At 44.0% G+C, this 12,097-nt stretch overlaps 1 protein-coding gene across 1 annotated transcript in view; it reads right to left on the reverse strand.

Annotated features, from left to right (window-relative positions):
* The window catches only part of LOC122550513 (kelch-like protein 1), a 435,982-nt gene that overhangs the window by 288,242 nt on the left and 135,643 nt on the right, over positions 1-12,097 (reverse strand). Inside the window, exon 2 of the mRNA XM_043691355.2 lies at positions 4,581-4,763. Within this exon, the coding sequence (XP_043547290.1) occupies positions 4,581-4,763 (183 nt within the window). The remainder of the gene's footprint in view (positions 1-4,580; positions 4,764-12,097) is intronic.

Genomic DNA, 12,097 nt, shown 5'->3' on the forward strand with positions numbered 1-12,097 from the left:
AGGGGCGGGGCTCAAGGGCGGAGGAGCGGGAAGTGGAGGAGATGTGGTGGAGAGCATCGTCGATCACGTCTGGGGGGAAATTGCGGTCTTTGAAGAAGGAGGCCATCTGGGTTGTTCGGTATTGGAACTGGTCCTCCTGGGAGCAGGTGCGGCGGAGACTAAGGAATTGGGAATATGGGATAGCGTTTTGCCAGGGGGCAGGGTGGGAGGAGGTGTAGTCTAGGTAGCTGTGGGAGTCGATCGGTTTATAGTAAATGTCCAAGTTGATTCGATCGCCCAAGATAGAAATTGAGAGGTCTAGGAAGGGGAGGGAGGAGTCTGAGACGGTCCAGGTAAATTTGAGGTTGGGGTGGAAGGTGTTGGTAAAGTGGATGAACTTTTCAACCTCCTCGTGGGAGAACGAGGCAGCGCCAATACAATCATCGATGTAGCGGATGAAAAGGTGGGGGGTGGTGCCAGTGTAGCTGCGGAAGATGGACTGTTCCACATATCCTACGAAGAGGCAGGCATAGCTGGGGCCCATGCGGGTGCCCATGGCTACTCCTTTGGTTTGGAGGAAGTGGGAGTATTGGAAAGAGAAGTTGTTCAGAGTGAGGACCAGTTCAGTCAGTCGAAGGAGGGTGTCAGTGGATGGGTACTGGTTGGTATGGCGGGAAAGGAAGAAGCGGAGGACTTTGAGTCCTTTGTGATGGGGGATGGAGGTGTACAGGGAAGATAAGCCGTTGGGGACAGGGGAAGCGAAAATCATGGAGGTGGTGGAGGACGTTGGTGGTGTCCCGAACGTAGGTGGGGAGTTCTTGGACTAAGGGGGACAGGACCCGAGATCGGGGCGGGGGCGGGGTTAGGCATGCAGATGGAGATCGGCGTGGGGGCGGGGTTAGGCGTGCGAACAGAGATCGGCATGGGGGCAGGGTTAGGTGTGCGGATGGAGATCGGCATGGGGGTGGGGTTAGGCATGGTGACGGAGATCGTCGTGGGGGCGGGGTTAGGCGTGGTGACGGAGATTGGCATGGAGGCAGAGACGCATGCGGCATGGTCGTTGTGCAGGTGAGTGATGTCACTGGCGGCGGAAGTGGGAGTGGCTGCGGCGACGGCAACCCAGGGGGCGGAAGTGGCTGTGGCGATGGCAGAAACAGTGTTGTTCCCGATAGCCGTGGACCCCGCTGAGGCCGCAAATCTGTTGGCGATGGTCTTCCTGGTGATCGTGGAGGCGGTTGTCTGGGCGGTGATCGCGGAGGCTGCATGGTCGGTGGGGGCGGAAGTGACGTCATGGTTCACGGCGGCGGTTGCTGCCACGGGCGCTGCAGCGACCGCATGATTAATGGCGCCCGAGTGATTTCGGAGGCCGATGGAAGATTCTGGAACAGTTGAGGAACCCAGAGTGTGGGGGTAAGTACATGAAAGTTTTTGGTACTTATTATCTTTAATTTCCGATATGGCTAGGAAGAACTGTTTGTTTAGTGTATGGATTCTTCTGAGGATGAAGAACAGTAGAAGTCCTTTGCAAGTCAGTGAGAGTGTTGTCCTGAGCTGGGGTAGGTCGAGTTGCAGGGAATGTAGGTAGCGGAGGATCCGGAAGGAGGTCTGTTGCTGGAAGCTTCGGATTTGTTGTAGGTACTGGTTGTCCTGGTTGGGTCCAAATTTTGTTGGTCTGAACATAGTCTGGAATCCATGCGGGGTCAGTCGGTTCCGTAGGCAGGTGCTGAGGAAGGAGATGTGGCTGTGGTAGCGAGTCTGTTTGAGTACGTGGCTGAAGAGTTTCTGGGCAGAGGAAATAACCTGGGGTGTGCAGTGAGAGAGGGACTCACTGAAATCCTTGTAGAGGGAGGAAGAGAGCTTCTTCAAGGAAGGCATCTCCAAGAAAGGCTTCTTCAAGAAATGTTCCACAAGTAGGCGGCCTGTCTCCCCAATATCAAAGACCGCAATTTCCCCCCAGACATGATCGACGATGCTCTCCACCGGATCTCCTCCACTTCCCGCTCCTCCGCCCTTGAGCCCCACCCCTCCAACCGCCACCAGGACGATTTCAGAGAACACCTCTGGGACACCCGGACCAACCAACCCAACCACCCCATGGCTCAACACTTCAACTCCCCCTCCCACTCCATCAAGGACATGCAGGTCCTTAGACTCCTCCATCGCCAGACGATAGCAACATGACGGCTGGAGGAAGAGCGCCTCATCTTCCGCCTAGGAACCCTCCAACCTCAAGGGATGAACTCAGATTTCTCCAGTTTCCTCATTTCCCCTCCCCCCACCTTGTCTCAGTCCCAACCCTCGAACTCAGCACCACCTTCCTAACCTGCAATCTTCTTCCTGACCTCTCTGCCCCCACCACCCCTCCGGCCTATCACCCTCACCTTAACCACCTCCCACCTATCGCATTTCCAATGCCCCTCCCCCAAGTCCCTCCTCCCTACCTTTTATCTTAGCCTGCTTGGCACACTTTCCTCATTCCTGAAGAAGGGCTCATGCCCGAAACATCGATTCTCCTGCTCCTTGGATGCTGCCTGACCTGCTGTGCTTTTCCAGCAGCACAGTTTCAGCTCTGATCTCCAGCATCTGCAGTCCTCACTTTTTCCTAAACATCACACAACACCAGGTTATAGTCCAATAGGTTTGTTTGGAAATACTAGCTTTCAGAGCGCTGCTGCTTCATTAGGTAATTAGTGGGGCAGGATTCTAAAAGATAAAAGACTTAATAGCAATCCAAGTTTGCTCAATATATTGTTTTAATTGTACGACACTGTGATCTATTGCAATAAATTCTGTGTCTTATGATCCTGCCTCACTCGTTACCTGATGAAGAAGCGACGTTTCGAAAGTTAGTGCTTCCAAATAAACCTGTTGGACTATAACCTGGTGTTGTGTGATTTTTAGGAGAAAGTAAGGACTGCAGATGCTGGAGATCAGAGCTGAAACTGTGCTTCAGCTCTGTGGTTAGCACTGTTGCCTCACAGCGCCAGAGACCTGGGTTCAATTCCCGCCTCAGGCGACTGACTGTGTGGAGTTTGCACGTTCTCCCCGTGTCTGCGTGGGTTTCCTCCGGGTGCTCCGGTTTCCTCCCACAGTCCAAAGATGTGCAGGTTAGGTGAATTGGCCATGCTAAATTGCCCGTAGTGTTAGGTAAGGGGTAAATGTAGGGGTATGGGTGGGTTGCGCTTCGGCGGGTCGGTGTGGACTTGTTGGGCCGAAGGGCCTGTTTCCACCTTGTAATCTAAAAAATCTAATCTAATAACCTGGTGTTATGTGATTTTTAATTAAGTGTGGACATTAGCCTTTCCATTGTTCTTTGGCCACTTGAGACCATTTGCATACGTTCCATTTTCTCAGCTTCCACCTTTAAATTTGAGTGTGTTCAATACATGAAAATTGTGATATTCTATAATGTATATAACATATACACATTGTCACAAAAACAAAGTTGGTACAATAGTGGCTCTTGCTGTATGGGAAACATTTCTTTTAAGCAACTAGGAATTAACTATTAGCACAATAAGTGGAACTTTTTTTTCACAAGGCTGTGTTCAATATAATATTCACTATGCATTCAGCTTAGCATCCCAATATTTCAGTCTGGAAAGAAGTTCGAATTTGATCTTTCTCGGAGAACTCATTCATGCATATAAGTTAAGACCACAAGATATAAGAACTAGTAGAGGCCAGTTGATCTTTTGAGGCAAATCCACCATTCACCAAAAATGTGACTGATATTCAACTTCAATTTCATCTTCTCACCCAGTCTCCACACCGATTGATTCATTCAGTGCCCAGAATTCTGTTGATCTCTGCTCAATAAGCATTGGATAATTGCTCGTTGGCTAAACATCCACAGAACTCTTGGATAGAGAATTCCAAAGATTTATACCTTTTTGCATAAATAAATCTTTCCACATTTTAGTTCTAAATGGGTCAGCCCTTGTTCTGAGACCATGAACGCATGTTCTAGATTTCCTTACTTGACCAGGAGAATACATTTTTTAGCATCTACGATATCATCAACCTTAGGACTATTCTATTTCTATTAGACCATCTCTCTTGTGTTGGAACTCCCTCCATAACAGCACCATTTCTGGGGGGAGGGGGTGGGTATGTACGTTCAGTAAACAGAATGCAATGGTTCATGAAGGCAGCTCACCAATACCTTCTCAAAAGCAAATAGCCATTACCAATATTTGCTGGCCCAGTTAGTGATGCATACAACCCATGAATGAATAATAAAAAATGCAACTCAATGGAAAATAGGTCCAGTATACATTATCTCTCAGTTTTGGATAACTCTGTCACCTCAGGAAATAATATAGTAAATCATCATTGCCCTCCCTCCCAGAGTAATGTCTTTAGATATGGAGACCAAACAGCACTGTGCCATACCAATGCCCTTGATGATTACAGGCTAATTATCTTCCCTCAGTTGAAGGTAATATATTTTTGAGCTGGAGTTTAACGGAGACAGGCATTCCATTCAGTATTTCCAAAGAAAGCCAAGGCGTTTCTAAGTCGAAGCTTCTTTTATAACAAAGAGATCAGTTTTAAATCACTCACTGTGTTTTAACAGGAGAAATGTATAGATGCCCTACCTATGAGCAGGTATTTTTCGGTTTCCAGCAATCAGGATGACATCACATAGCTGCTGCTGCTTCAGATAGATCTCCATCTTACAAAAGGTTTGCTCTGCATGGTTCACAGCCTGGAAGAGCTCCTCAGAGCTGCCTGCTTCCAAATCACTGTGTGGCATCAGGGGATGGCTAGTCACTGTCAGCCTGTGGACCACAAAGGGAGAAATGTGTTGTTGATGAAGTGCCAGAGATTTTGTAGTTTTAATCACGCTTTCCGCTGATAGCAGGCTTAAGGAAGCCAATACGAAAAAAAATCAATACATGCCGACGGCCTTCAACACAGAATATATGGAAATGAGCACAATCTATTGCTTGCAATCTTATCAAGGCTACCTGCTTTAACTCACAGAACGTCTTCATCATTAAGTCTCTTTTTATCTCCATGGCAGTTTTTCTTTGAGAGAAAATTGCTTCATGTTTCGACAGCAACAGAGCATAGTAAGCAATGTAAAAGATTTCTCTTTCTAAATAGCTATAGGTAACCTCATTACTTTCTCTTGAAATCTTTCTGTAAGCAATCAGGACACAGTGTAAAATTATCTAAACTTCAGTATTGAGCAAATTGAAATAACAGTGATTTAAAGTCAATCATAGACCTATATAAACTAGACTAGTTAAATCAAAAGGGAAGGTGATTGCCGAGTGGTTTTATCACTGGAATATTAATCCAGTGATTCAGGTAATGCTTTGGGAGCTGGGTTCGAATCCCGCCACAATAGATGGTGGGAGTTGAATCCAATAAAAAACTGGAATTAAGAATCTAATTATGACCATGAATCCATTGTCAATTGTTGGAAAAACCCACCTGCTCACTAATGCCTTTTAGGAAAGGGAAACTGGCATCCTGACCTGATCCAACCCATGTGATTCAAGACCCACAGAAATGTGGGTGACTCTTAACTGCCCTCTGGGCAATTAGGGATGGGCAATAAATACTGGTGCAGCCAGTGATGCCTTCAAGCCATGAATGAATAATAAAAAAAAGACAATACTGCAGAACTGATTCTTAAATCCTCTGAACTAATATGTATTGCTTGAATGTTATGTAGAACATGGGGTGGCAGGTGGCTCAGTGGAGTGATGCTGCTGCCTCACAATACCAGTGGACTTGATTCCAGCTACGGATGACTATCTGCATGGAGTTTGCACATTCTCCCTGTGTCTGTGTAGTTTTCATTTGGATGCTTCGGTTTCCTCCAACAGTTCAGAAGTATGTAGGCTAGATGGATTGGCCGTGGAAAATGCAGGGTTACGGGGCTAGGGTAGCAGCTTGGGTCTGAGTGGGATGCTATTTGGTGGATCTTTGGAGGACTCAATGGCCCAAATGTTCTGCTTTCACATCAGGAAAGGAACTAATATCTAGATAGATAGAGTCAATAGCCAGAGACTTTTCCCCCGGGCAGGATTGACTGGTACGAGGAGTCATAGTTTGAAGATATTAGGAGGAAGGTATAAAGGAGACGTCAGAGGTAGGTTCTTTACGCAGAGAGTTGTGAATGCATGGAATGTGTTGCCAGCTGTGGTGGTGGAAGCGAAGTCATTGGGGACATTTAAGCGACTGCTGGACATGCACATGGATAGCAGTGAGTTAAGGGGTGCGTAGGTTAAGTTACTATATTTTACATTAGGATTAAACCTCAGCACAACATCGTGGGCCAAAGCGCCTGTTCTGCACTGTACTTTTCTATGTTATATGTTCTATCGAATTGTCATTGCTGTAAATGTCTAACAAGCAGAAGCATTAAAGCTGGGTGTGAATCTGGACAAACAACAACTATGGTTAGCGCTGCTGCCTCACAGCTCCAGGGTCCCAGGTTCAATTCCAGCCTTGGGTGACACTCTGTGTGGAGTTTGCACATTCTCCCCATGTCTGCATGGGTTTCCTCCAGGTGCTCCGGTTTCCTCCCACAGTCCCAAAGATGTGCAGATCAGGGGAATTGGCTATGCTAAACTGCCCATAGTGTTAGGTGCATTGGTTAGAATGAAATGGGTCTAGGTGGGTTACTCTTCGGAGGGTCAGTGTGGACTCGTTGGGTCGAAGGACCTGTTTCCACACTGAAGGGAATCTAATCCAGTCAATCTCAAGTTTCAATTTATCTTAAAAATCCAAGTTAGAGAGCTCTTTACATGTGATTTAACTGGAACACTAAAACAGGTTTGAGGGGTTGCATGGCTTGCTACGACTCGAATGGACTTGGTTTGTTGGTGTGAACAATAAATTAGATTGTTGTCCAAACACATTTTAAAATTATGGTTCATACATAAGCCGATCAATCTCTTTCTTTTCTAGATTTAATAAAAAACAAATAGCTTGACAGACTGTACAGTGGTGTTTGTGATATAAACCCTTGAGCAGAGGCTAGCACTGGTTGCCTCAGGCTGAAGCTACTTCCGGTCTTTGGATACTACATGCTGATGTTTTGGCCTTTCGTCTACAGCTCCTGTTAAACATGCTTTAGATATTAGGACACTTCGGTTAATTTAGTCAACATATAGTAAAACTTTGGGACCTCCATTAAGGAACTAGCTCAGCATTCAGAGGCATGTCACAAAAATGTTTGTGTCAGTTAATGGAAGAGGAGCTTATGAGGGATTACTTGGTGCAATATACCAGGCACTTGAAATATAATTTATTAAGTAATGATATTTTTTTGGGGGTATTTTTTTTTCTAATGACACCATTATCAAATCTTAACACCAAAAAAACCCATGATCTCAAAACATTATTACGAAGAAGATGATAAATAACTGTAAATGTTTGTTTTGTAGATGCACTAATAATTGTGGCAAATCATTTATCAGCTCCGGCTTAGATTGCTAAACATCATTACATGGGAAATTAAGATGTTTTGCTAAATTCTATCATTTACATAAACACTTTATTGGTGGATATATGATCTATCTACTTTACCTGAATGTCAATGCTTATTTGTGTTACTTTGGCTGTAGCTAGTACCAAAATATATCGAATTTTCATGAAGAATGTTTATAACCATTAGTCAGAAATTTGGCAAGTAAATGACTAAGTGTGCTTTTACATTCCACACTTTGGGAGTGCTCGTTCTCCTTGAACAAATTCCAGCATTACATCTATCCTATCTGCAGTAGTCACATTTCCCATACTTCAATTTAGTTCTGTTGGTTCAGCCAAAAATCAACGTGAAACAATTGGCAAAGGTTAGTTTGTTTGTGCAATGGTGTCCCATGCATGAGTACATATGAAAGATATGCAATAGAATCTTGAGTGCTTGCCTTTGTTAGTGAAGGTGTAGTTTACAACAGAATCAGAGTTTTGAACAAAATTCATGGGCGCCACGAAGGATAGAACCTGAGATAGACGGAACTTGAATATTCTGATGCTGGCTGGCATGCCGGCCATTTTTTGGAAAGGCAGGATGAGGGTCTGAAGGGCTACCCATCTCGAAAGAGAAGGGTAACATATAGGCTCACTGGGAGCTTGATATGCTCAGTACAAGGAGGATGTCTGAAATTTTCCATTCATCTTCCAGTTTCTCAACATGACAGGGGTCAATTAATGAGCTGGATGAAGCAATGCAGAGGCAGGCTGGAGGCCAGTATTAACGCTGGGGGTGTAATGCCATGATGTTGAGGTCTGGCTGACAGCACGATATCAGCATTTTGGCCTCTTTCTCTTTTTCTCATGTGCTAGCCTTCATCCCAGGAAGGACTTCGATATCCAAATGTAATTGCTCCTTCTGTTGCTGTAGCTGCATTATAAGGGTTCATTTAAACAAGGAGACAAGTTAATCTTTCCACTAACCTCTTCAAAAACAGGGTTGATTCCCCTTAAAGGAGACAATAGAGACTTCTTCTTGTCAGTGGTACCATTTATCCATTGTGTTAAATTTATTCGCTGCTTGTAGCTCCTTTGTGAATGTGAACTCAAAAGTTCGGCATCATCATTCTGTACATGAAATTTAGATATCACACAGCACCAGGTTATAGTCCAATAGGTTTATTTGGACTGAACTCAGGCCAAACTGTTTTATAAACCCAGGATTGCTGCATGGTTTGAAAGCAAGTAATTTGATACTGACCTCTGTCTGGCTGTGTGGTTACACCAGTGTTTGTAGGTAAACTGCAGCCAAAGGGTGAATGGGCAGCATATTGGAAATCAAGCCCCATTATTCTACGAGTCATCACAAAAGTTAAAAGTTTTAGAAATGTGCAAAATTGCCCAATTTGCCGGATTTTCAGACCCTGATTGCTATAAATGTTTCAGTATTTAACAGAGGTTACAATTTATTACAAGTAATTAGATTCTAGCTACAAGTAAACAATTACAATCCATTGGCATATAACACTATTAACCAAAAGCGCGCGAGCGCACGGACACACACACGGAAGAAAACTGAGAATGCAGTTTAGTAATCTTTGTTCATAAAATCTGTTGAGTTGTTTCTTGCTGATCCAAAAGTTTCTTTCTCAGCTTTCCATTTCCAAATGCTTCCAGTGGTTTACAAATGGCACTGGGTTGCTGACCACTTTATCTCTGACTTACCAATTAAAAGGTCACAGCTGGAGGAAAGATGAACTGACTTTCTTCAAGTTTAAAGTGGGCTTTAACTGCAGAGAACAGAGAAGGCTCTTGAACTGGTAGTGATCTGATCTTTTGTTTGCATCTTGTTCCCAGACCTAAGCTGTTTGGTATCCTGAGAACTAATCACACGGTTGTTGGCAAGCAAACAGCCTCTGTCATTGATAACTGGTCACTAGCCTATAGACCAATCAATGTTTTGTTGCAGCTGGGGCGGCATGGTGGCTCAGTGGTTAGCACTGCAGCCTCACAGCAGCAGGTCCCAGGTTCGATTCCAGCCTCGGGTGACTGTGTGGAGTTTGCACATTCTCCCCGTGTCTGCGTGGGTTTCCTCCGGGTGCTCCGGTTTCCTCCCACAGTCCAAAGATGTGCAGGCTAGCTGAATTGGCCATGCTAAATTGCCCATAGTATTAGGTGCATTGGTTAGGGTGAAATGGGTCTGAGTGGGTTACTCTTTGGAGGGTCGGTGTGGACTGGTTGGGCTGAAGGGCCTGTTTCCACACTGTAGGGAATCTAATCTAAAGCTCGGTGTGTCAATAATCCCTTGACTCCTGGAATAATGGGGCTTGATTTTCAGTATGCTGCCCAATCACCCCTTGGTTGCTGTAACCGTACATGGGTCAGTATCAAAATAATTGCTTTCAAACCATGCAGTAATCCTGGGTTTATAAAACAGTTTGGCCTGATTTTAGTCCAAATAAACTTGTTGGACTATAACTTGGTGTTGTGTGATACCTAAATTTCATGTACAGAATGATGATGCCGACTTTTGATTTCACTTGGCAAAGGAGTTACAAGCAGCGAATAAAATTAGCACAATGGATAAAAGGTACCATCGACAAGAGAAGTCTCTATTGTCTCCTTTAAGGAGAATCAACCCTTTTTTTGAAGAGGTTAGTGGAGAGATTAACTTGTCTGCTTATTCGAATGAACCCTTATAATGCAGCTGCCTAAACTGAAGGAGCAAATACATTTAGATACAAAAGTCCTTCCTGGAGATGAAGGCTAGAGCATGAGAAAAAGAGAAAGAGAAAGAGGCCAACATACTGATATTGTGCTGTCAGCCAGACCTCAATATCCCTTAGAAATGGTTACAACCTTGGCAAAGTTATAAGAAACCAAACTAAAGTTTCAGAACCTTCCAGTGTTGCAGACTAACTGCAAAAAGACCAAAGTGTAGATGCCCTAACCCTTAAAGGCACAGCAACTCGGAAGGAGCTTTGAGTAGTTCCCTCACAGACAAGTACTGAGAAGACTTCATGTTTTTGTTCAAGAAAAGTGGAGTCACAGGTAGATAGGATAGTGAAGACGGCGTTTGGTATGCTTTCTCTTATTGGACAGAGCATTCAGAAGAGGAATTGAGAGGTAATGTAGCTGCTGTACAGGACACTGATTAGGTTACTTTTGGAATATTGTGTGCAATTTTGTTCTCTCACTTATCAGAAGGATGTTGTGAAACTTGAAAGGGTTCAGAAAAGATTTACAAGCATGTTGCCAGGGTTGGAGGATTTGAGTTAAAGGGAGAGGCTGAATTGGCTGGGGCTGTTTTTCCTGGAGCGTCAGAGGATGAGGGGTGACCTTATAGAAGTTGATAAAATCATGAGGGGAATGGATAGGGTAAATAGACAAGGTCTTTTACCTGGAGTGGGGGAGTCCTGAACTAGATGGCATAGATTTAGGGTGAGAGGGGAAAGATTTAAAAGGGACATAAGGGACAATGTTTTCATGAAAAAACTGGTGCGTGAATGGAATGAGCTGCCAGAGGAAGTGGTGGAGGCTAGTATTATTGCAACATTTTAATGGCATCTGGATGGGTATATGAATAGGAAGGGTTTAGAGGGATATGGGCCGAGTGCTGGCAAATGGAACTAGATTATGGGCCGAGTGCTGGCAATGGAACTTGTTGGACCGAAGTGTCTGTTTCCTTACTGTACATCTCTGTGACTCTATGACTCTAAGAAACCAAGGCCCCAAAGTCTTTAAAGTCTAGGATTATTGAGTCAGGAAACAATCTTCAGTCAAGCATGAAGTAGGCCTCAGAGCTTTGACACTGATCATGAGCATTGAAGTTTCAGGTGAGATAGATAGAACCGCCGCTCTATTATGTGACTATATGAGAGCTTTAAGAGATGTATTTTGTTCTTTTTTTTAATGAAGAAAGGCTGAGACAGAAATGCTGAGCAGTCTTCTCCAAAGCCAATAAAGTAAGCAGCTTGTGAGATCTTAGGGTTTTTAAAACATTGGAACAATAGAAGCAGCCTGCATGGGTGGGGTCAAACTCCCAAAGAATCCCAATTCCTTTTAGTTTTAGCCTTCAGTAACAGTTGCTGTGATCTTGAAGGGAGTTGCGGAAGCTCTTATTCCTCTGTATGGTACTACCAAAAGCTGGGATTCTCTTCCTGCTGTTAGAATTGAATGTGAAACAATCTATTTTACTAAATTCGCCTTTACTAAGGGTATGTTTATAGGGTGTTACTACATTTTGAAAAGTTAATTTGTTGTAGTTAATATATATAATCTTGTTAAGCATTTTGATACAGTGACAGTTAAGTCAATTCTTTTATTTTTATTTTGTCTGTATTTTAATTGTAGTGTATGAATAAAATATGTTTTATTCAAGCCTGGTAGTTTAACCAATCAAATTGCATCTGACATACAATACCTTATACTTAGCTTTAAAATAAGATAAAGTTAGACTATCTTCTTAGTATGTTTTGAAGAGAAATTCTGGCTGTTGTCAGGATCAAAGGCTTTGGGTTGGGTTGGGTTTTGGATTGTCGGACATTGTCCAACACAGGACATCAGGCAACAGCATACATTAGGGCTCCTTAGTGTTTTTGTATTCAATCCCATACGTCCACCTCGATGAAATCCACTGTTGGGTCCTGTTGCCTGTTAGGCTCGACTTTTGACCAACCTC

This window comes from Chiloscyllium plagiosum, unplaced genomic scaffold (genome assembly GCF_037043375.1).
Source record: "Chiloscyllium plagiosum isolate Xiang-an unplaced genomic scaffold, Cpla_swu_hap1 HiC_scaffold_6, whole genome shotgun sequence".
Lineage (NCBI taxonomy): Eukaryota > Metazoa > Chordata > Chondrichthyes > Orectolobiformes > Hemiscylliidae > Chiloscyllium > Chiloscyllium plagiosum.